General features: G+C 38.4%; 1 protein-coding gene across 2 annotated transcripts in view; it reads left to right on the top strand.

Moving 5' to 3' along the window:
- NDST4 (N-deacetylase and N-sulfotransferase 4) overlaps positions 1-26,679 on the top strand; it is a 166,742-nt gene that overhangs the window by 135,784 nt on the left and 4,279 nt on the right. Inside the window, exons 7-12 of one of the 2 annotated variants that reach the window (XM_045537367.1) lie at positions 4,261-4,443; positions 15,249-15,345; positions 17,061-17,184; positions 19,081-19,255; positions 23,525-23,695; positions 25,088-25,197. In XM_045537367.1, the coding sequence (XP_045393323.1) occupies positions 4,261-4,443; positions 15,249-15,345; positions 17,061-17,184; positions 19,081-19,255; positions 23,525-23,695; positions 25,088-25,197 (860 nt within the window). The remainder of the gene's footprint in view (positions 1-4,260; positions 4,444-15,248; positions 15,346-17,060; positions 17,185-19,080; positions 19,256-23,524; positions 23,696-25,087; positions 25,198-26,679) is intronic. The other variant, XM_045537369.1, reaches the window with a different exon arrangement.

The following is a 26,679-nucleotide window of genomic DNA, read 5'->3' as shown; positions in this document are numbered from 1 at the left end:
TTCTGAAGTTAACATTATGATTCAGCAGCGTACTATGTCAAGATAAGATCAACCGTGAAGTAGCCATTCCAAAATACATTTTGCTACTGAAAAATAAAATGGTCTATAAATAGTGGATTCCAAAGTAATGCCAGTCTTTAGACTGAGTGAAATAATAACATAATTATGGTAGGTTTGGACAAATTTGTCTTACTTTTGATATCTAAGAACACAGAACACAGACATCAGTATTTACCAGGTTATTTGCTGCCTGGGACTAAAGAGTTGCCCAGGACAAGGTCACCTAAAATTATCACCAACATTTATGTCATGTGTGTTTAAATCAAGAAGTGCTATTTGCATTCAAATCTGTAATGTGAAGCGAAGCCTGACTCTTGGCATCTCTTGGGTGGTACCAGCCTGTATTGAGAATAAAATAAAGACACAAAATTACCTTTTATAAAGAAAATACGAGGACGATGCCAAAGGCCATCAGACAGGCCACCAGGGACGCCTTCCCCCACGGTCCATCTGTCTTCACGTTTTATGAGAGCTAAAAGCATAATCAATAATTTAACAAGCTAATGGACATATTTTTAAACACAATGGACTCTCCTGAAAAGGAGCAACCTGTCAGAGCCACAGAGGGCGAAAAATAGAAATTCACAGCCACTGTTCACGGTGAAAACTGCTGTCCTGGGCCAAGAGCACAGTACAAACTGCCTCCAAATGAGGAGCCTCTTTCCTTGCTCCGCAAAACCATTGTTTCTTTCTGCTTTTAGTATTGTAGCTTTTTCGCTATGAACTGTGTATCTGACGACTCTGGAAAGGATTTGATTTTTAAAGGCACCGTCAGGCACAGAACTAGTTATTCAGCTATTTAATGTGTATTTATTTTAACTAAAAATATGCTCTAAACCATTATTTTTAAATTCCAATTTAAGATATTGTATTGATATTAATGACCATACGATTTGCAATTAAATTGCATTTGTACAAGTAGGAAAAGCAAGGAAACTATTCTGGCCTTGGCAATGAAAATTAACCTAGAGAGTAGCGATGCTTCATTTTTAGGGATAAAATGAGTCTGTTAATTTTAATTTTGTTCTTGCCTTTTTTCTACTCTACTTCCTCTATTTTGCATACTAGTAGCTTCATAGGAAAGGCAAAAATAAAATGTTATAAAACATAAGTGATTGTATACCTTGTAGTTTTAAATATTTGGGGAACAGCCTCTTGCCTACATTTATTTATTGCCTTTTCATCTGTCACTGTGACAGTGATTCTTCACACAGTTAAGGGTTATCTATAAAATTCAAGTATATTTACACAATTACCTATTATGAAGATTTATACAGTACTATATTTAAAACCTCCTTTACCCTTGGACTATAGATGCATCACTAAATGGATTTATTCCATATGTAATACCTTCCCACGTTTTGTGTGCGCATATTGTGTTTAGCAATTGGGTTAATGCAAAACTTTCTATTTCTAATGAATAATCAGACTTTGAGAGTGCCTGTGAGCTTGCTTGTATATTTTTGCAACAGATAAAGAATTTAGACTGGTTTTATATTCGATGGTAACAGAGTTGAGAGTCTTGAGGGTTGAGGGAGGAACGTATGTAGACAAGATAAAGACAGCCAGGTACTAATGACAGATGCAAAGACACCCAGACCTTGGTGACCACTCGGGAAGGCCGGCTGCGGTTGGCCTGCTGATACTAGCACTTCCTGAATATCTTATTCGTCATCTGTTGAACAAGATCTCCTTGCCTGTCTTTGTCATATGAAAGATGAAGTTCAGCTTGTCTGAATCAACACGTATCTCTGAGCCACCATATTTCAGGGTCCAGAGAATCATATATACAAACAATTTCCACCCATGTAGCAATCATACTTTCCCCAGATGGTACATCGGGGACTAAAGTACTGAGCAAAACTGTTCTTAGCAGACAGCAAGAAAATAACAATCCAAGTAAATAAATAAAAAGACTGGGATAAACAGAGGAACGTATACTGGTGTGTAAGAAATAGTAGCAATATGTTGTAAGTACGAAAAATGACTTGCTCCTCTCCCCTACCACAAATTCTTTGAATCTCCTCATTTCTGCCTCAACCATGTCCATTCTTAATTTGCTTCTCCGAAAGAGGTTTGGTTTTGTTTTTTTTTTTAAATGAGCCACTTGTCCAGAAATACTAAAAATAGGCCGGGTGCGGTGGCTCACGCCTGTAATCCCAGCACTCTGGGAGGCCGAGGCGGGAGGATCGCTCAAGGTCAGGAGTTCGAGAGCAGCCTGAGCAAGAGCAAGACCCCGTCTCTACTAAAAATAGAAAGAAATGATTTGGACAGCTAAAAATATATATAGAAAAAAAAATTAGCCAGGCATGGTGGTGCATGCCTGTAGTCCCAGCTACTCGGGAGGCTGAGGCAGGAGGATCGCTTGAGCCCAGGAGTTGGAGGTTGCTGTGAGCTAGGCTGACGCCATGGCACTCTAGCCAGGGCAAAAAGAGTGAGACTCTGTCTCAAAAAATAAAAATAAAAAAAGAAATACTAAAAATAAAATTCTCTGTGTGCACAGTAGGTGCATTTAGCAAGCCAGATATCAGTGAAGCTGCGCTTGCGGAATTGTTTTGCTTAAAGTGCATTTGACCATACACCAGCACTAATCTGTTTCCAGCCACAAGCCATGTGCACGTCCTGCCCCTACAGCAGTGACTGCAGCCGCAGGGCCAGGGTGCGTGTGTTTTTCTCAGTCCAGGAAACTTGAAATGCAGCGACATGCCTGGCTTAGAACTGCACATCTCCACACTCCGCTTTCTTCCAGACACAGATTCTCATTTGTCCTGCGTTCAGCTTCATGCTTTTTTTTTTTTTTTCCCCCACAAAACAAGGCTTATCCTCCTAAGGAAATTCTGGAAAAATGATTTAAATCAAGTCAGCTGCAAAAAACTTTTAAAAGCATACGTTGTTAATACCTTAATAAAATGATACTAGGCATCTGCCCAGGATATAAAAATAATCTTTACCATGCTCTTAAGGAAATATTTTTTTTTTACTCATAATTTTGTCAGTCTTTTGAAACTCCCAGGTGTCTTAGAATTCCACCCTGAAATAACAGCACTAGAGGGCAGGTGGGAGATTTCTAGGACATTGTTATATTCTTCAGGTGCTCAGCCTACAGCCTGATTTTTCATAATCATTTCAGTCCTGGGAAACTATAATTACCCTGAAGCACAGTACTTACCACTGTCTTAGTTCTTAATTACAGTAGTAATGTGAGATAAATGTATACTTATTGGGATCAAAGGCATGTTATTTTGGGGTGATTATAAAGAAGTTCTCATGACAATTGCAATTATATGGTCATCGACTACTAGTACCATGTTATGTTCTAGAAACTCTGTAATTAAGTCCTGCCAAGAGGATACTTCCTATTTGAAATAAAGACCTTGAGTGAGAGATTGGCCACTGTAATATTTGGCCGGTCACATATACACCTGAATTTGTCCAAATGATTCCATATGTATCTCAGGTAAGACCATTATATCAACTAACATTTAGGGATTTAAATTTCTACCTGAACAAGCTATATAAAGAATATTTTTTTAAAAATAGCCTTTCTCTTTTTTGGCCTTTAGAATAAAAAGATTTGAATATACCCCAAGGTGAAAAAAAAGGATTAGAAATATGACAGGAATGATATGATCTTCCAAGATAAATTTGCATTCCATCATTAATATTTTTTCAAACACTATAATTCATTTTCTTAAAAGTTTTCATTTAAAATTACAAAAATATTTGGTCTTTTGCCATTCCAATTTAAAAGAAAAAAATAAAACTTTAAGTTGCCAAGATAATACTTAGTTTTTTCCACCATCTCCTATAGAAATATGCTCTTTGTCTTTTTCTATTTTAATGCAAAAGGAAAAAAAAATGATGGATGTCAAACTTGATAAAAATGTTTAGATGAAGGTTTCAGGTATATCGTGTGTTGGAAATGGGACTCTGACTGCCTAGGTTTGCATTACTGCCGTGTGACTAACTAGCTGTGGAACTTGGACAAGTTACTTAACTGCTCTGTTCCACAATTTTTCATCCATAAAACAAAAAAGACGTTATTTTGATACGGAAATCAAATGTTTGGCTTTCCACCTGAAAAGATAATTGTACTTCTCATGAAATTCCAAGGCTAGGTGAGGTGCTACCCAGAGCTGATACGGCTACTTTTGAGCTTAAGCACATGATATTTTTTGGTTATTTTTATTTATCTTTCAGATCAGCATTTTCATGACCCATTTATCAAACTATGGGAATGACCGGCTAGGGTTATATACCTTTGTGAACTTGGCCAACTTTGTGCAGAGCTGGACCAACCTGAAATTGCAAACTTTGCCTCCAGTGCAGCTGGCCCACAAGTACTTTGAGCTCTTCCCTGAGCAGAAAGACCCTCTCTGGCAGGTAACATTTAACATTCTTTCCTGGGTTGGAAGGGAAGAAACGAGCAATTTGTGAGTGTCTAATTTGTGTCAGGCACTTCGCTGGGAATATTCAAACTGGTATTTAACCCAAACTACTCTTTTACCCAATAGCTTCCTTCTTTTCCTCAACAATGCTTTTATTTGTTTTATAGATTGCTTGCATTTTTTGCTTGTTTTTCTGGGTTTTTGTTTGTGTGGTTGGTTTGGAAATTTTGCACTGAGGGTGTTGTTTTATTGTTGGTGTCTTCTCCAAGCTAGTCATTTTGACTTGCATGTAGTGTGAGCACTAACTAGCAGTAAAATGGTGAGACTTTGGATACGTAGAGAAAGAAAAAACAAGAGCCTCTGTAATCTAAGATGCTATAACTAGACCCTAATATGCACATGCACAACACGGTGTATACAAGAAAGGAGAAGCAATTTTTACCTTCTGCTCGTATAGATTTAATTTCTCTTAATATATCTTCACTTTCTTTAAATCTAATCTTTCACAAAGATGAGACCTGGATGTACTGATAAAAGAGAGAATCGTCAGTTTTAGAATTGCTTTTACTAATAATTCAGCTTCATGTGGGGCCACTTAGCCTGGATGGATCAAATGTCAACTATCTGCCTCTTAGCAGTTACCTAGGAAAATGCTGCCTCCCATTTCCTTGGTTCTTTATGCACCAGATGACATCGACCCGCACAATCAATAAGCTGGCTGCAGAGAGCAGATCAGATGGTCCCCCGCTGAGCAGTCGGTGGGGAAAGCAGCATCATCGTTAATGAGAAATCACCATGAAACAGACTTTTTACCCTCCTCCCTCCCTCTCCTCAAGACCATTTATTTCCCTTTATTCCCTAAATAATGTTACATCCCAGTCCGTGTCTATGCAGTCATAAATTCATCCAACACATGTTTATTGACCATCTGTTATGTGTAAAGTAAGGCAACTTGCTCTAGGGCATGCAAAAAAGAATGAAATACATTTTTTTTTCCTCAAAGCTAGTGGAGGATTCTTCCTTATTCTCGTTTATTATCACATGTCTCAAAATGTATTCTAAAACTGACTGCCACAGTAAGTCATACCATACCCTGATGATGTATTCAGTAGCCCTTCACCATTGGTGTTTACATCAAGCTACACATTCTACTTATTTACCCTTTCAATAAATTGCTCGACCATTTGCATATTTGGTATATAAGTTAGCTATCCAGATAAATAGATAGGAGCTTCATTATTATGAATGTTAGCGTCACGCCAAATAGATGTTGCATTTCATAAAGGCAAAGCATTGTGCCCCATAATGGTGGTTACTTGAAAGGGCTCACACACTTTCATAAAATGGACAAATCATTGATGGTAAATCAATTCTTTTCTCACACATGTGTGTATATGAGATATCTATAGTTTACAGTGCAGTAGCAGTAGAAAGTAGCCAAATTAACAAGGGTTTCAGAAGCTGACAGAGAAACAATCAGTCAACAGTCCCAAGTTCTACTCCTCTTTCTTTTCCTTTAGAGAAAAAAGGGTATTTTCTCAACGTTGAATTGTATTTCTTGACATTGTTTGAACGTTCTAAAATAAAGAATCATATTTATTGGTATTATTTGGATATCAGTGATGCTGTTTTCTTAAAGAGTAAATATAATCAGAGATACACTAGCTCTAGTATGATTTGGTAAACACGATGATTCTAAATATTGATTGACTATTCATTAAATATAAAATACTGGTCTGGTTAATTAGGGGTACAAGTGAAAATTAGAAATAAAAAATGAGATATTCTTTAGAGAATGATATACTGTTTGGAAGACATAAGAAATGTTAATATATACATATATAATCTGCAATTGCTGACATATTTTAATTTTGAATACTATCATAGTTATAAATGCCTAGGGAGTTCTTGATAAAAGAGAATAAATCGGAAAAAGTTTCATAGAGTTCATAAATTTTTGTTATCACTGTTGTTTACAACAATGATAGGTTTAGGACTTTTACGTATATTATCAAATACAGCTTTTTGTAAAAGTTTTTAAATGGCACTCAAGAGTAAATGTTTTTACTGAAAGATTCCCTTTGTCATCACATAACTTATGTTAATATATCTAAAAAGGAAAACAAGGAATAGAAACACAGAAGAATAATTAAGTTCAAGAGGGAATTATTCAGGTACATGAGATTTTGAGAACAGTTAACTTACTGCAGCAAATCTAGTGAACTTTGTTAATCGCAAATGATGTCTAAAAAACTACAAGTTGCAAAGCAATGATAAAGTGCATAATACTTTCTGAGTTCTCTTCCCTGGTGTTATCTGTTATTTTCATAACTATATCTATAGCAGCACCCAAAAAACTGTTAAGTGTTGTCATCATTTCTTTTATACAATATGAATTTAGTTGTATTAAAAAATAGGCAAAACCAGCATTAATTGGTAAACGTTTTGTAGCCCATTCATCACAATCCTAGAGAATTATATAGACAAATATGTTTCTCCGTCATTGTTACAAATTGTCAAAATGAAATGTTAACGCACCTTTTTGTATTTAGGAACATGACTTACTTAGTGTATTTCACATTTAAAAGTAAGTTAACTGTTATTTTACTTTAGATTTTCAATTCACACTTTTTCATTACCACAAATAGAAAGAAAAGTGCAAAATGGTAATCTTAGCATCCGTTTGATTTCCTTTGGTTCCTCGTGTAAATTTTCATTAGCGCCAACTACCATGTATGTGAAGCTGCTTTGTCACCTAATTAAAAAGGGCCATATGAATATCTGCCAGTGCGTAGCCTAATAAGTACAGCCCTAAATGCCTTTGTGCTCCTCTCTCATTGGAAGCTGATTCTTCCAAAGCTGATTAATACGATTACTATGGGAGTGTGTGCTGAGGATACACATGCAGTGTGATCTTTAGACGGTATCCTTGCCAGTTGAGTCCCTGGTGTGTAAGACTCTCAAAATTATACTCACGGGACCCTACTGGTTCATGTCCCTTATTGTTTTGGTAGAGTAATCACTAGCAAGTGTCAAATAATAGAGCTTCTTTCTTTTGTTTTGTAACTCTCACGATAGGAACCCAAAGCACAACATGGCGGCAGCTGGAAGGTCAAATTCTTGCACATTTACTAATCGATGCTTTTAAGCTCTCAAACTGCCAGGTTAGTTCAGTCTCAGTCTTCACTCAGTCACTGCAGATCACACTGTCTACAAACATGCCAAGCATGGTGTGGATTCCTGCTTGCCTGTGTGATCGGGAGAATGCTCAGAGAGCTTTAGTTTCTCTCTTTCTACACCGGGGATAAAGAAGTGGGAAAGTGGATCCCAGTGTGGTTAGCATGTTTGTGGATTCTAGCTGTCAAGGCATCCAGCCCCAGTTTAGAAAGGATGAGACTTGAATGTCTGTGACATAAATCGTAAGACCCAGTGGCGTGCACACTGGAGGTTCTATTGTGTGTCTGTTGCAGCGATGAAGGAATGCTGGCGCAGAGAATTATAGATTGTAAGAGCAGAATAAGAAGTTAGGGACATCTGGCCCAACCTATTCATTTTAGGGAGGAAATGGCTGACACCAGTGAAGTGAAATGCTTTGTTCTAAGTCACTTGGCTTATCAGAGACGAGTCAGGTCTAGTGCTTGGGTTTTCTTACTCCCTACTCCGGTGTAGTTTCATCCACAACATGATGGTGGTGGTTTTGCACTAAACCCAGTGGGCCCCAACCTTTTTGGCACCAGGGACTGATTTCATGGAAGACAATTTTTCCATGGACAGGGGTGGGAGGGAATTGGAGCTCAGGCAGCGATGTGAGCAATGGGGAGCGGCTGTAAATACAGATGAAGCTTCCCTCGCCCTCCCACCACTCACCTCCTGCTGTGTGGCCCATTCCTAACAGGCCACTGACAGGTTCCAGTCTGCAGCCCTGAGGGTTGGGGACCACAGACTGAATCAACCAAATCTACTTCTACCATCGACTGTATGTATAATGAAATTTCAGGGACAACTCCTTACTTCAGAAGACTCTGAGGGTACGGCCACGCCAATTTATTCAATCTACGTAATCAAAAGAAAGGTCTTCGCTCCCATGGAAATTACAAACCACTATAGCTCCTTATTATACGAACACAGTTGTTTTCCTTGTATGAGTTCTATGCAACTTTAAAAATAGTTCACGCAGCTCCCAAGGTAAAGAGACGCGTGAGATACATACGCTTCACGAGGCCCCAGGCTTAAAACTAGCGTGAGTTAAATACAACTCACACAGCAGTTGGTGTGTTAAAGATAGAGCTTGCAGAGTAAACATGCCTCCTCCTCCTGGGGTCAGTTTTACTATGAGACTACTTCATGGAAAATACCCATAGTCTTAGTTGATTTAAATAAATGGGTATAATAGAGTGAAGAATCTATGGATGTTTACAAAAAATTGGGGACGCTTTGTGCTTAAAGCATCACCCCAGACCCACTCGGGACCACGGCCCCCTTCCCACCCAGAGACTGGCATCTGTACTCGTCTGTAAGTCAGGGAACTTTGGTACCCTGAAAAACTGGGGGAGTAACCCCAGTATAAAGTGCTGCAAGCGTTCTGTGGAGACAGAGGGTTCGTTATGGATCAGAGCACTTAGATTTCCCGGGAAACTGAGGGACCGGCGGGGGTTAAATGGAGCACAAATAGTCAGAGTGTTGGTAAAGAAGGTGTCGCTTTGAGAGTCTTTCCCTAAGGATTTGCTGATGGAAGCACTGAGAATGCACATCCTGGCTTATTAAAATTCCTCATCAGTACACGTGAATCCTATGAGGCTTAAATGACATTGAAAGACAAAAAAAAATTGAAAGTCACCAGCCTGTACAATACAGAACTGGAAAGGATTTGCATAGACATGCATAAGGCAAAACTTAATGAGCAGAAGAAATTTTAAAACAACACATCCCGATAAGGAGGAAAAGAATTCTTTAAAAACGTCCTGCCTGGCATAGGTCACACAGCGGAAGGCGAGCAGAGGGGACACGAAAAGGAAACCAATGACCTCTGAAACATCTGCAATTTACAAAATACCCCTTCTACCATGAGCACTGGGCACTTTTAAAGTTTTAACTGTTAAAGTCTATGTGTGTCCTAGTTATCTGGAGCAGGCAGGTGGCGTGGATGGGAACAATCTCGAACTGATAACTTCTCGTTGTCCTTGTCAGGGAAGGGTGTGGGGGAACGATGAGCAAAGCAGTTTTTTTTAGTAGCAAAAGGACAATGTGGGCTTGGAATAACTAGACCTCATAAGGACAAAAGTAATTTTCACATATTCTATAAAAATATGGACTTCAAAATAAGGTAAGTGGTATGATTTTTTTTTTGTAGAATCCATTTTTTTTTTAGCTTGATTGCAAATTTACAATTTTTGCTTATTTGGAGGAGAAAAAAGAATCCCAGTGCTTCTACCTTTCTAAGTAGCATAATTTCATCAGAATTTACTGCCCTTTCCAAATCTTGCTCGTTGCTTCAGGAAACTCTCTGCCCGCCTCATTGGTGTATACTTAAGAGTCAATTGGTCTCATATATTCCTTGTACAAAAACCACCTGCATGTCCTGTAGCCGTATGAGAGCTCAGTCACACGCCTTTTCCCTAGGCTGGTGCTCTAATCATAAGCCACCCAAAGCAACGTTAACCGAATTCCTTGTTCAAAGTTTAAATGTGTCTATAGTGCTGGGTGCTTAACCCGGCACATTACTGTTTATTGCAGTCTCAGTTATGCAGGAAGCAATCGGATTCGAGAACGAAAAGGGATATCATTGCTTTGTAATCTTCTGACTTCTAAAATTAAAGCAAGAGCAATAGAACAAAGCATGAAAGTGCAATGAAATGCTCAGAGTTTCTTTGGAAGACCCGTTAAACTTCATAGTCATTGCCAAAAACTTCACACACACACACACACACACACACACACACACACACACACAATTTCACTGCAGGAACAATCTCGGAGTTGGATTCCAAATCTGAAATTAACTTGCCGTGTGACCTTCAGCAAGACCTAAATAAAACAACCTTGCATCTCAGCTTCCGCAGCTATAAAGGAGGGATAATAATATCTGTCTTACCAGGTTGCTTTGGGGATTAGAAGTAATCTGTGTCAAGCAAGTGCCTGGAATATATAAGGTGGCCAATAAAAGTTAGCTGTTATGTTCACCAGTATTCAAGTATTCAGACAATATAAGGAAAGTCAAGTAGGAAGAGTCGAAACAAACATTTCCAGAATATAAAACAGGAAAAGTCAACAGTCTGTTAATAAAGTTGTGATTAACAGACCAAGGGGAAGTAGGAAAAGAGGCAAAAGCAGAAATGGGCATTTGGAAAGCCCTAAAATAGCACAACATACAAGGAAAGCAGTTACGAAGAAGGACAATCTGCCCAGATTGGAGAATCCAAAATGCCACTGACTGTCAGAGACCTATGGGAAAAATTGAAGTGATGCAAGTTGAATTGTTGTTAGTAAAGACAATTGGAACATCGCGTACAGTAACATCTTAGCATACAGATTATTTTATTTGATAGTTTACTTCTGTCATTGTCATTTCCTGGGAAAATACAAGTGGATATGACTGGTGTCATCGTCTACCAAAAAAGGCAGGTTTATCCATGATCTGTGTGTTAGAGACTAAGCCAGCTCTGTTCAAGCCTTATGTGAAATCTTCCTATTTCTGTGAACATTTTATTCCACCCGTTTTGCAAACAGAAGTGGGAATGCAGAGAGGTGTGCACTCCAATAGAGAACACAAGTGGCCGAGTTGGACACACATTCTCATCTTTTAACAAGACTTTCTTGCCGAAGCAAGTGCTACTGCACTGACTCACATTCTGGCTCAAGCTCTTTGCCTTCTCGTAGGTCAGTATCAGAAACGATTGAGTTAGAGCACTGGGGACGTTGCTGTCACAAGGATGTTCAAAAGCGCATTGAGTAGATAAGATGGAAATGTCTTTGTCCATCGTGTCATGGTACAGAAATGGGCAGGAAGTCTCGGAGATACAGACAGCTCTGCTCCACAGGGTCGTCTAGAGCCTCAGGAAGGCAGGCTCTTCAAGATGTGGCTTTTGCCTCTGAGTCCAATACACACACTGTCATTGCAGAAGTTTTACAGCTAGAAGTAAGCTGGAAACAGGAAATCTAGGGAGGGTGGCTTAAGAGTACACTTCACATCATTTCAACTCACTCTCCACTGGACTGAAATTATTAATACGAAGAAAGCTGGATTCAAGAGAGACTGTAAAATGTGACTTCTACCTGAGAATCCGTATCCTAAGCAAAATAGAGGCTGTTCCGTTGCTAACTGGAAAAGAATAGAGAATAGATAGTTCAGCCTTCTGCACCACAGTGATAAATATGGTTAGAGAGTTAAGCTAAAACTAGGCTATGGAGGATTTGGGATTTAATAATAAAGAAAAAGATGGCAGAAAATAGAGACACCAGCTAAAATGAAATTTCAGTTATGCAAAATAGATCAGGAATATCGAGTTGACTGGCTTGTAGTTAACCCCGTTTTGTCACCTTTGCTGTAGATGAATTCATATAAAAATTCAAGATATATAACTTAATCTCTTTTCCCAGGCAAATTCCTGTATAACACAGTTGTCTTTATACAATGGTGGTCTTTTATATTGCACTTCACTCTTGTTCCAGTGGGACCTGGGATAGAAAAGGCATTTGAATCAAGGGCATCTTTTAATTTCATGGAGTATGGAATGATCACTGACATCGATTGTGTTTTCTAGAAACAGAGTCTGGGATAGGGATTCTGTCGCAAATGATTTACTGAAGAAATGTGTTCAGGAAAAACAGGTCACGGGAAACATGGGGCAGGGTGTGGTTTCTGGAAAAGTCTAGGCTTGATCTGACCGGCAGGGAGCGAGTTAGTGACAGGGACACATTGTTTCACCTTGAGGCAAGCAGGCAGGTGTTTTGCAGCCCTGCATCACCAGCCACTGGGGATGGGCCGCCCCTGAGAGAGAGGAGGGGATTTGGAAGTGTAACTTGCCGGTCAGGTGACTCCGACAGCCAAGGGCAATGCTCAGTGTCCCCAGCTGGGGACAACTGGCCGCTGGCACGGCTGGGGCTGGGTGAGGTACTGCACTAGCTTGGAAAGAGGATGTTTTCAGTGGAGAGAAGAGCTTCCACTGCAGTCCACTCTGTGTCTACTCAGCTTCACTTGTTTCTTGTGTTACGTTCATTCCATCTAGACACAGCTTTTCCAGGATTCTGTGAATATAATTCCTAGAGAAACTTACAGCAGGAGGGACACTGTGAGAAACTGTGACTCCATTGCTGTGTTTGGTCCTAAAGCTTAAACCGATGCTTAGTTTTCTCCCACCTTCTCTCCTATTCTGTTTTCCCCCACCTGTGGCCAGCACTTCTGCTCTGCAGGCCTGACCTGGTAGATCAGGTACAGTCTCAAGATCAAGTGTACTAGCAGCGGCTATAGTTTCCTCCTATATATTTCTCCAGGAATTATGGCAGAGAAAGGCTGTGCTTAAATAAGAAAAGTTACGAAGGTAATTTGTGAAGCAAAAAGAACACTGTGGTAGAATGTTCTGGCACCCCACCCAGCACTGACCAGGCAGTGGTTGCTGTCCTTTCCCATTTACAGTTAAAACTGGGTATAGAAGTACCAACAAGTAACTTAGTGGATTTTTTTTTGAATGCCAGAAGTATTTTTCCCTGTTGTCACTATGTAGTAGCCATTGTACTTCCTCATGATTAATGAAAAAAAAATAATTTTTTCACAAATATATTTAAAAATATGTTAAAATAATATTTTGAGAAAAGTATATTTAAATATTTTTCTCTTCTTTTAGTGTCTTTCACCCTCTTTTTCTTAAAAAAAATCCTCAAAGCAGTAACAGAAGAGACAAAACAAATTATATAATGAGAGTTCAAATGAAATAGAGGGTTTAATTTTGGCATTCTTTAATTGAATTTTGGGAGTTCAACTGTGGTAAGCATTTCTTGATGGATATCCTATTTTTTTAAATTGGATAAACATATTCTGTGTTAGGATGGAATGATATTAAGAAGTTTATGATTTTGCAGCACCTATATTTGGCAAATGGGTCAAAAGAATCATAATTAAAGACAACTCATTTGACAAGTGTTACCTTAAAATATTTGTCAAAGACAGATACTCTGAATGGAAAATAACTGTGAAAGTATTTAGTCTCTAATATTTAGACATTTCATATGGAAAAAAATTAGAATTGAAAATAAGCTTATCTCAACCCAGGAGAGAAAATATTTCCCCAGTTAAAAATATAATGGGTCGCCTGTAATCCTAGCTCTGGGAGGCCGAGGCGGGTGGATCGCTCGAGGTCAGGAGTTCGAGACCAGCCTGAGCAAGAGTGAAACCCCGTCTCTACTAAAAAATAGAAAGAAATTATCTGGCCAACTAAAAATATATATACAAAAAAAATTAGCCGGGCATGGTGGCTCATGCCTGTAGTCCCAGCTACTAGGGAGGCTGAGGCAGTAGGATCGCTTAAGCCCAGGAGTCTGAGGTTGCTGTGAGCTAGGCTGATGCCACGGCACTCACTCTAGCCCGGGCAACAAAGTGACACTCTGTCTCAAAAAAAAAAAAAAAAAAAAAAAAAATATAATGGCCTACGCAGAAGAGTTATTTGAAAATGCCAACATTTTCAAATTTATTAACCACAAAATGCAAGTTTGAGGATGATTGCAGACAATTTTATGGAAAAGTAAAACTTAATAAAGTCATATTGAAAACAATCATTCTTTAGAGGAACTTTGGTGACATTGTATTAGAGAACGATGTGTTTAAAGAACTAATAAAAGTACATAAATACGAACCATAAATGATTTTTCACCTTATTTTATTTTTAATATTTGAATAATAAATATAAAAATAGAATTGTTTTAATGCCCAGGTATATGTTTTTTCAAAAAGAATTTTATTTTTGAAAATCATTTTTGAATATAATTATTGCATAGCTCAGTAATATAAGAAAACCAATTTGGCAGTTAATAAATACTTTAAAAATTACCTCATTTTCATTTTAAAGGCCTTTTTAATTCTCAAAAGTGTCATGATAATAAATTTGAGTCTGTCAAATGGAATAAATGGAACAGAGAATGGAATAGGAGGTGAAGGTTAGATGGGATAAAACTGGATCAACGGATACATTGCGTACGTTGAGTTAGAAGTTTTCTCATCGCTATACAGAAATGACACATGCATAACATAGAATACAGGTCTAGAGCTTAGGTGGGAGGTAGAGGCTAGAAACATGGATGTCGATGTTATCAGCTTGCGGGATGTAGCAGAACTCTGGGAGTAACTGGATAAGGAGAGAACAGCACACAGAATAAAATGAAGAGGAAAAATGGGCAAAGTCTAAAGTTTAAGGATGTCATTTCAGCCTCTGAAGAAAAAAATAGGAACTATTAGAGGAGAGCACAGATATACAGGAAAGTATGGTCAAACCAGGTTAAATCAAGTTAAAGCTTCTGCTATGCAGACATAAAATATAAACGCACAAGTAGAGTGGTATCTCAGGGACGCTGCTCGGAGAACAGAGCCAAACATCAAACGATGGTGACAGCGGGATGACTTGCTGCTGAGCTCCAGCCATGTGGCGAGAAAGGTGCTAATCACTTAATAAGGGACTGATTCTGAAATCAGGAAACCAGAGCAAGGTCTAACTCCTAGCTCTAGGGATTTGATGCCATGTTTTTCAACAATTGTTAAGGAGCAGAGCCAGCCATTCACTACCCAGTAAGATTCCCTGTTCTTCCTTCTTGCAGAATCCATGTGATGACAAGCGACACAAAGACATCTGGTCCAGAGACAAAACTTGTGACCACTTACCAAAATTCCTGGTCATCGGGCCACAAAAAACAGGTAAGAATAGCCAATTGCGCTATTTAGATTCTTTGTAAAAATGATTTTATGAAATACATTGTTATGTGGCATTATCGGATTAGGTTTTGCTTTGTGAAATATTTAGATATTTAGTTCATACCTTGAACTACCATCCATCCCCATGGTCACCATGATGCCATGGACCCCAAGGGGACCCAACGGTGCCCATTAATTAGACTTAGGCACTAAATTCCTCAACTACAGATTTCAAAACTGTAGAACATACATGTCAGATTGTTGAAAACTTGGAATTTATGTGTCACAAAAAGCCACTTTTTGTGGCTTTACCTACTTAATTCTGAATTAAGTTACTAAAACAGGTTTTGTACTGATTCAAACACAAGACATCAGCCTGGAATTGATTTTTTTTTTCAGAGCCAATGCCATTATTCCTTTCAAATATTTTATATGTGTGGTTTGCTCTTTAAAATTAATCATTAGACATTAATATGATTGGAACTTACTTTCTGAATCACTTGAAGTTCATCGGGCATTTTTTTGCCTTGGTACTTTCCTGTGCACTGAAGGACAACTATATAAGAACGTGGGAAAACAGAGTGAAAGTATTTCACCAATGAGATGACACTTTCAATTAGAATATTTTATACTTTCTTCAGTAGGTGACAGTTTTATACACTTTGTGCATGTCCTGATTAATTAAAGTTTTTATTGAGTTGCTGTGTTTTGAATTCACTACTTTGAAAAGAAGCATTTTCATCAGTTGAGCGCGCGAACCATAACACAAAACAAACAGTCTCAATAAACAAGCCTGGCCCAGATGAAGATATTTGTAATACAAGCAAGTAGATCATTTTAAAGGTTGTGGGCAAGATTTCCAGACTATTAGATATTGGTTGTTTTAATCTTTTCTTCATCTAGGAATATAAATTGTATTGCAACAGTAAGTTAACACACGTGCAGGGAAGAGAAAAAAGCAGCACATACTTGTGGATATATCACTTTTGTTGCTGTTGTTTAAAATGTGCATTGATTTTCCACCAACTCCCTTGCAGCAGGGCTAACTCTGGAATGACTGCTAAAGAAATAAAACATCCCTGTGTTATAAAATTATGATAAAAATTTAATTTAAAGACATATCCTGTATCATTTGTCATTGAATAGTATTACTTTTTAGTTCTGCTAGAAAATTACAGGTTAGTAACTATAAATCTATTTTTTCTCCTTATTCGAATTTATAAAGACTATAAGTTAGACCTTTAGATTTTAATATTTGACCTGCCATTGTAGGAATGATAAAGCTTTTAGCGGTTTTGGCTTTCCCAAGACAAACAAACAAATAAGAAGTTAAAACAAAGGAAGTGGATGAGGATAATATTTTATAGGCTATGAAAACCTTATTCAAATGTGAAAATGGTTATAATAATGCTTAAAATCCAATTGTAGAAGTCTGAAGTCATATTTTGTTCTTTTTATTGCTTCATTGGCAAAACTCCCACCGCTGTCAGAGACTTAAACTCGCTGGGGCGGGGTCCCAGATAAATGCTAAAAATCTGCAGTTACATGACAAGTTGCTTTTCAACAACTTAAATGTGCCTAAGTGACTTTAAGGAAATCATTTTGACACTGGAAAGAGTGGGTTATTTGAATATTACTGTTGGAGTAAAGATTATGCTCAAATAATATTTTGCCTCTTCTTTTGTTGCCATATAACCTTTTGTCTTTTTTTGTGATAGGGACAACCGCACTTTATTTATTTCTTCTCATGCACCCTTCCATCATCAGCAATGTCCCCAGCCCAAAAACATTCGAAGAAGTTCAATTCTTTAATGGCAACAACTATCACAAGGGAATTGACTGGTAAGGAAAATAACAAAAAATAAATTCCATTATTAACACGTGCTCAATCACCGCAGAGCAATTATAGATGTATGCATGGCATCTGCATAATTACAGAATAAATTTGTTATGCTCAATTCTACCACAGTGAATTAGAAATTAATTTATAATGATGATATGTTTAATCAGTGTTGCCTATAATTTGATTTGGACAGTGCAATAATGATAATATTTTTCTGCTAAATTAATATGATTGAATAAAGAACCTTATGGGATATATTTCATCAGAATTATTCATAAGGATATTTAAAAGTCTTTGAAAGTATTATTTTACTGTGCCTACGTCTTTTTTTAACTGTACACATAATTTGTCTTCACAATGATGCTTGAGGAAACAAATAAATCAGCAGCTTGTTTCATTTTGTACTCCGTGACAAGTGTCTTCATTAACCACATAAACTATATATGTTGTAGGATGACACAGGCTGATATTTGTCATGCAGATAATAAGAGAGCATTTCCAATACCGCATCAATTCTAGTAACACACGTGCATAAAATAAATATTAATTAGCACTTGATAAATGATGGAAACAATTTAAATCACGATATTTTCCATAAACTAAAATAGAACAAACCTGACCCTGGAAATGATCTTCGATGCAGGTGATGTTTTTCTAGCTCTATCCTAATTTTCCAACAAAATACGGTTCTGAATTTAATTGTCAGTTCCTGGGTATGTAAAGCAAATCTCAGCCAAGGAAAATTCCCGTCAGTGCACACACCTGTAGCAGGTAACTTTGTGTGTCATCGTCACACAGGAACCTGTGCTCAGTGAGATTCTCTTTCGTTTTAGAAGCAGCGAGGATTACAGCTGAGCAGGGGCGACAGCAGTGAGCCAATCAGGCTTCTCATCATGAGTAGAGATGTGTCCACTGTGCATCTAGAATATTACTATCCAACCGCCCTTTAAAAAGGCTCCATACGATTTGGAATTGCATGCAAATTACTAAAAGCAGAACAGTCACTTTCTCGGATCCACGAGCTCAACGGGAACACAAATTGTTAAGCAAGAATATAGACGAGACTCTTCCCCACTCCACATTTGGGAAACATAATAACAAGTGTCAAAGGGGAAAATAAGAGTCTTATATGAATTCTTAATTGCTCTCATTATTTATTTCTAGAACATTTGAGGGTTAGAGGAGAGATGAGCTGTAAGGAGGGTTACACACATAATTAAAGCCTTGCACCGAATTAACCTCAGAACATATTGATTCCACAATCCGCACGCAGAGGAACGTCCCAGCAGCATATGGAGGAGTGAACCCACCGGGGCACTGCAGGAAATATCCGCTTAATTACTCGAGATAGACTATAATGTGTTCACACTGCTACACATTCCACACATTATGCAGAAGAAGGAGGAGAACAGCTATGCCCTGAAATGTCTGGTGTTTTGTCGCTATTCCGATTTACACAGCTTTCTGTCTTGTGAACTTTAATCTCACCTTAAAGAATTTCTTCTTTCAAATTTGTAAACATAAATTTACTATTTTAACATAGCTAAGAAAAATGGTGTAATTCGCTGTTGGCCAGGGGCAAACTTAGTATTTCTGGATTTGGCTTTTGATAGCACAGAACATCAGTCCGAATCGGCTGTATTTTCTTTTTGTTCCTTATCGATCTACCTATTTAATCTCACTTCCTCCCCTGTCCAAAACGGATCATTAGAAAAGTAATATTTGAGGTTGTTTTCATATTCAAAGTGTATAGAATATCCACTATTTACACTATTATAGCAGAATAACTGGAAATTGATATAAATGAATATAAAATTTTTCAACTTATTTCATGTTCAGAGTATGGCAAGAAAGAAAAAATCTCACATTAATGAATTCTCTTTCTCTGCCTTCAGGTACATGGACTTTTTCCCTACCCCATCGAACATTACAAGTGACTTCCTGTTTGAAAAGAGTGCTAATTACTTCCATTCGGAAGAAGCTCCCAAGAGAGCTGCATCTCTCGTTCCCAAAGCCAAGATCATCACCATCCTCATTGACCCCTCAGACAGGGCATACTCTTGGTACCAGGTATGAGCAGGAAAAGTACCGCTAAAAGCATTGGGTTGTAGCTTGAATGTAGGCAATGATGAACCATCAAACTAAAACATTGAAGAGTCAAATGTAAAATTATCTAACCCCCTACACCCAAAATTGTGAGAAATAAGAGCTGAATATTTAACTCATATCAAGTTGGGCAAGGACTTTCAAGCATAAAATAATAGAAAAAAAATCAAAGAAATAGATTGCCTACATCATATAAACATGTAAAATATTGGTCTATCAAAAATTAACGGAATTATAAGTCAGTATCTAGGGCATCTTTGACAAGTACATGATAAATGGCTTACTTAGTTCCCTTATTTTATAAAACGTTTCTCTGAATTGGTAATAAATAAATAGATAAACAGTTAAAGTATCATAGTAGAAAAATGAGCAAAAGGCACAGCTAAACAATCATACACACACACACACATAAAGTGCAATTGTTCAATAATTGATGTGAAAAATGATCAACCCATTTAAGGGTCAACAAAATACAAATTCAAGCAACACTCCTTTTTAATATCTTGACAAAGATTGCGATGTTTTTCTGTGCTGGCAAGCATTCCAATAGAAGGACACATCGGGGATATTTTCTGGAAGCTCGTTTGGCGATATCTACCAAGAGGTATGGAAAGATCCTTTGGTGCTGTGATTCCTCCTCTGGAATTGATCCTAAGGAAAACTTCCAAGAGATAGACATATATTTGAGAACATTGCGGCACTATCTATAAAAATCATAACAAAAAGAAAAACAAATGCCCAACAGTACAGATTTTTGTCACCCTGAAATGAAATATTCTGCAGCAACGTTAAACTATGGTTTTAATCAATAAAATGATCATTGAAACATTGTGTTTATTCTAATGTGTAGATAAATATATATGTATATATATATATATATATATATATATGTATATATATTTTTTTTTTTTTGAGACAGAGTCTCGCTCTATTGCCCGGGCTAGAGTGCCGTGGCATCAGCCTAGCTCACAGCAACCTCAAACCCCTGGGCTCAAGCAATTAATCAAATTATCATAAAGACATATAATTAGACATTGTGAATGTGCTGTGAGGAAGTATGTAAAGGTGCTCTGAAAGCATTCTCTAGGGAAATAAACTTTTAAAACTGAAGGCAGAGTAGATGTTAATTGAATGAGGGTAGAAGGAGAGTTGTGGAAAGGAGATAGCATATGTAAATTATATTAGGTATAAAGAACCATAGCACATTTTAAAAAGCCAAAAGGAATTCCATGTGGCTGTCTGGAAAACCCCAGGTGGAAACCTGCAGGAGATGAGGCTGAGAGAGAAATGGGGGTTGGAACCATGTGGTTGCCATTTTTGGAGCAAACTGAAAGCCTTCGAAAAATGGTAGCCAGTGTGTGACTACCAGATTTTCTACTGGAAAATATTATATTATCCTCAGTATGAAGAATGGATTGGGGCAAAGGCAATATATGTAACCCAAACATTTGTACCCCCGTAATATGCCAAAGTAAATAATAATAATAAATAAAATGGAATTTTTAAAGGATATAGTACGATAACAAGTAATTTTTATATTTTTCTTCCTTTTTTTCCTTGACTTTTCAAACTTTCTTCAATAAATATGTACTACTGAAAACAAATACTGGTGGGCAGAAAAATACAACTTTGCAAATTGGACTGCAGTTGGATTGCAAATTGGTCAGGGATCCAAATGGAATGTAGATTGGAAACAAGATCCATAAATTACCACCAGAATCCGTGAGTCAGTATTTCCCACCAGACACAAGAATGTATCGTTCTCACCTCACAAAACTCATGCTGTAAAGCAAAATAAAATTATTTTTTAAAACTGTGCCCAAAGCCTTAAGATGTTAAGCCTTAATTAAAAGTTTTGAATTCGAATACTTGGGGGAAATGCACATTTTTCTAGCAGAAAGCGTAGGCACTCCTTCGAGCGGATTTAAATGAATCATTTTCTTTCACATAGATTAAACCATTTAAATAAATGAGAATCTTTATGATGTGGGTGCTGCTGGTTTGTGCCTGCTTCCTCCAAGAAATTCATTGAACATACACAAGTTTGAAAGGGAATTATTTTTTCGGATAATACTTTTTACGGCTGCATTGCTGAGAGTAGGGCCCCAAACTGCTCCACATTTCAAAATAATGTAGCCTATTATTTAGCTAGTTCTGTCTGCTCCGTAAATACCATAAATCCAAAACTCAGCAGGTGTAATTCAGAAACTCCTGCCAATGTCACCTGCCACTGTAATTTCTACGCCACGTTTTTATAATGGACCTCACAGAGGAACTAGAGTGCTATTTTTTCCATAAAATATGTGCCTTTTTCACTTCCTGGTCATATTTTTATGCTAATCTATTTCGTTGCAGGAATATAAAGAAAAGTTGGTTCTCAACTGGCGTAACTCGGTATAGAACAGATGAAGTGAAATTTCATGTTATCACTGCTTAAAATAGAAATTTTAGCATGACTATATTAAGTATACAGATAGTATGTTTATCATTATTTATTCAAGTTTATCATTTCTACACATTTTGCTAATTAAGTGAATTATAGAACCTCTATCTACGAAGCATGATGCGTATATAAGGATGTCAATAAATATAGCATAATAAGAAGACTTCAAAAGTTTCTGCTGCTTACTAATTACTCTTTTAACCATTCACCACTTCCTAGTCATCTTTCCTTTTCTGGTTATTTTTATTTCTGACTCACACATAGTGCCTGCTTCTGTCCTCACCGTGTACTAGATTTTCTTCAAGTTCACGTTCAGATTTCTTGCAACACTTAACCTCACATACCTCATCCGCCTTAGTTTCCATATGCATTTGGTGTTGTTTTCCCCCAGTTATCAAAATCTTTCTTACTCCTACCTTTTGGCTTGAAAGCTTCAGCTATTAAAAAAGATCCTTCATCTTTAGACTCCAAATGAATCACTTATTGGTCTTGCTGTCACAGCAAGTCACCTCTAGGCAAATACACACCTTTATTACAATCTGTTAGTCCATTGTCTCCCACACTAGATTTGATTTCTTTGAAGGCTGATCCTGTCTTATGTCTTTTTATCACCAGAATCTATCGCAGTTCTTTGCTCTAGAGAGAGGCTTAGTGAATGCTTGTGAAATTGTATTGACTGTTAAATTCATTCCTCGCTGAGCTGGGCTCTGTCCTGCTTGACCCGTGATGGGTTGGTGGGAAGAACCCTGAGGATTGGGAACTGAAAAGTAGCAGAGAACCAGCGTTTGGGAATTGGCAGGTTTAGGCAGAACCCGTAAGAGAGTAAAAGGGAAGGACGTTGGGTCACATCAACGTGAATATGACACGTAAACAAGCATGAAGAATAGACATCTGCTTTCTCTGTGGCCAAGACATCTGCCACACCGGGTGTCGGGGAAATGTCAGAATCTGCAGGAGGGAGTATTTGGCAGCAAGGGGCCGAGTGCCACGGAACCCCACGCTTTCCCACTTAGATCTCTCTTCCTCAGGCTTGATTCGTCGGCTCCCTGACATCTTTTCCCTTCTAATCAGACCCACGAAGAAAATCCTTGCACTCTCTGCTTTGCACCTAAAAATTTTAGACATTTTATACATGAAGATAACCACATGCTTATCTGCGCACCACATGATATATACTGAAGGCTTGTCCTTTAAAATACTTTAAAATAGGCCAGGCGCGGTGGCTCACGCCTGTAATCCCAGCACTCTGGGAGGCCGAGGCGGGAGGATCGCTCGAGGTCAGGAGTTCGAGACCAGCCTGAGCAAGAGCAAGACCCCATCTCTACTAAAAATAGAAAGAAATTATCTGGCCATCTAAAAACTATATATAGAAAAAAAATTAGCCGGGCATGGTGGCATATGCCTGTAGTCCCAGCTACTTGGGAGACTGAGGCAGGAGGATCGCTTGAGCCCAGGAGTTTGAGGTTGCTGTGAGCTAGGCTGACGCCACGGCACTCACTCTAGGCCGGGCAACAGAGTGAGACTCTGTCTCAAAAAAAAAAAAAAAAAAAAAAATACTTTAAAATAAACAATGCACCAAATGCCTATTTCAATATACGCAGTTTTCACCCTATTTTTATTCTAAAAGCAAGTAATTAACTTTTCATATTTTGTGAAATGAAGTCACACACACCCATGTGTGCATACACATCAAACACACACATGCATACTGGCACACATACAAGCATGCCTACACAGGTATTAAAAAAAAAAGCAAAAACTAACTTTGCAATTGACTTTTCTTGTTAAAGCACCAACGATCACACGAAGATCCGGCTGCCCTGAGGTTTAATTTCTATGAAGTTATCACGACAGGACACTGGGCGCCATCTGACTTAAGAACCCTGCAGAGAAGATGCCTCGTACCCGGCTGGTACGCGGTCCACATAGAGAGATGGCTAACTCACTTCGCCACTTCTCAGGTAACGTCCTGAAATCAATTTTTTCTGTTGATTATATCATAATTATGTTGTGCTGACAAACCGAAAGTGCGAATTAACATTGCCACCAATGACAATTTATACTCAGAGACACTAAGTAATGAAGAAATGTGCATTCTTACAGTTTTAATTTCATTAATACTATGACAACTTTGTTAAAGGGCTCGGAAACACATTTTGGAGATCTCCTTAAGAACAGCAGCTGGTCTCGAAGTGATAAGTCCTCACCCAAGAGACATCGTGTGATTTATAGATGGCAACTGCCCACCACTAGCAGAGCAGCCAGTTATACGAGACCTTATGGGTCACCACGTGCAAACACCTGCCCTGTGTGACCCTTACAAGGAAGGAAGGAGGTCATGCACCAGAATGCCAAAATGGGAGGTGTTATAACACCCCCAAAACACAAGATAGAAATAAGAATTTGGAAAAAAGCATCCTTTTTTTTTTTTAGACAGAGTTTCTCTCTGTCACCCAGGCTAGAGTGCCATGGCGTCAGCCTAGCTCACAGCAACCTCAAACTCCTGGGCTCAAGCGATCCTCCTGCCTCAGCCTCCCGAGTAGCTGGGACTACAGGCATGTGCCACCATGCCCGGCTAATTTTTTCTATATATATTTTTAGTTGGCCAGATAATTTATTTCTATTTTTAATAGAGACAGGGTCTCGCTCTTGCTCAGGCTGGTCTTGAACTCCTGACCTCGAGCGATCCACCCGCCTCGGCCTCCCAGAGTGCTAGGATGACAGGCATGAGCCACCGCGCCCGGCTGAAAAAAACATCCTTTATAATAACCCTTATAGTCTGCATTCCAGCTCAGGGCAGAATTGAAGCACCAGCAGGCGGGCTTCAGCATGGACCTTTTTTTCAACATTCCTCAAACGATTCTGATATTCTGGGGCAGGGAACCAATAAACAGAAAGGCGGGAGCAAATATTTCCCCTCCCCAGGTCTGTGTTGGTAAGAATAGAGGGGTGATTTTTGGCTTCCCACCCGTTCTAAGGCCCTCGGTTGGCTCCACTGTTAGCTCATGGGAATTTGGTAGGTTGAGTAATCACCTGATTACACCACACATGGAAAATTGGGTTTCTACTGAAGTAATAAATCAAGAAGGTGTCTATGTTTATTTCTGATTTACAATAAAGTAAGTTAAGGGCTATAACTAAACAACTCATAAGAAATTATGCCTATGGCAAACTTTATGATGTATTTGGAAGGACATGAGAACAGCAAACATTTACATGTATTCTGAGCAGTGCGTATTTCCTTCCTATTCACACTGACCTAATTTATTAACGCCATACCAGGTCAAGGCAGGCAGCTCAGTCCCTTCAATTTTGTTTTCTTCTTCATAACGTGGCTGTTTTTGACTTTACAGTTGCTAATTATTGATGGACAGCAGCTGAGATCTGACCCGGCTACTGTGATGGATGAAGTCCAGAAGTTTCTGGGAGTTACACCTCATTATAATTACTCCGAAGCACTAACGTGAGTCTATTCTCATGCTCGAATTCACTCCCATTATTTACCGTCATAAATTATCACTGGTAGGTGTGTCTACAACATCATTAACACCCGCTATGAATTTATACATCATTTTATTACTCGAAGCAGTCAGATAAATATCCTCATTACTCATGCAGTGTCTCTCTTTTGAATACCAGGAATACTTTATCTTATAACGTGTATCTTATATTATGACACATTCTTCTTTTTGTGAGCTTTATCCAATATCATTTTGGTTAAGGGAACATTTTCCATGACTACTCTGTGCAGAAAATGTCCTAGAAATTTAGGTTGCAAGAGTGAAAAAGATATAGTCTCCTCCTCCAAGTAATTTACAGATTAGAAATGAAATGCTGATGGCCATCACGCCCTCAGTGAAAGTGAGCAATATTTAGAGCGGAGTTGGGGAAGGAGGACATTCATGTTTTGTTCTGTATTTATTAAATTATTTATAACCAAATATAATCGTGTATATTGTTCCGGTTGTCCACTGCTGCATGATAAGCCATCTCAAAACTTGCTGGCATATAATGACAGCTATTTGATTATGCTCATGGAATCTGTGGGCTGGGAATTAGAGAGCTGGGATGGCCTGTTTTTGCTCATGGTAACTGAGGCTACAGCTGGGAAGACTGGAATGCATGGGTAGGACTCAGATGACTGGGGACTGAAATCATCTGGAAGGTTCTTCACTCACATCTCTGGCTCTTGGGTGGAGATGGCTCAAAGGCAGAGATCAGTGGGTTGAAGACATTCCTTCCCGGGTGGCTTGGCTTTCTCACAGGGTAGTGGCTGTGTTCCAATTAGGGGTGATGAGTCCAGGGAGCTTGTGGTCCAAGAGACCCACAGCCTTCTCTGACCCAGACCTGCAAGGCACACAGCATTGCTATGCTACTTTCGATTGGTGACGATAGTCACAACAGCCTGTCCAAGTCCAAGGAGAGAGAAATAAGACTCCACCTCTTGATGGGGGATGGGGGGAAGTCAAGTCATTCAATAGAAGAGAATGTAGGATAGGAGGTACTGTTGCAGTCCTCTTGGGAAAGTAAAATCATATATTTGGGTAATTAAAAATGGAGGAAAAATGTAAAGAGACAAAATAACAAACAAAAACAAAACCTCCAAGCAGCCAAAACATACCCTAAAAGGGCATGCACCCTATTCACAAAAGACTCCCTCGCGAGGTCTGATATACACAGCCTGTTGAATTTTAGATAAAATTCTAAGAAGCCTGGTTATATAATTTCCCAGTTCATAGCAGATTACAATCAGCAATTAGACAATTAGTGAGTTAAACTGAGGGACAGGAAAAGCAGTAGCAAGATTGGGTTGTTCCTTACCCACTGAAACAACCCTCATGAAGTTTTTACCTACATGCAAATAACGATAAAGTAGACAAAGCTTCCTATAATATGTTTTTTATTAATAGTTATTGATATTGGCGTATCTTCCCCTGCCTCTCAG

The sequence above is a fragment of the Lemur catta genome, chromosome 26 (assembly GCF_020740605.2).
Source record: "Lemur catta isolate mLemCat1 chromosome 26, mLemCat1.pri, whole genome shotgun sequence".
Lineage (NCBI taxonomy): Eukaryota > Metazoa > Chordata > Mammalia > Primates > Lemuridae > Lemur > Lemur catta.
This window is presented reverse-complemented; position numbering and strand designations above follow the sequence as displayed.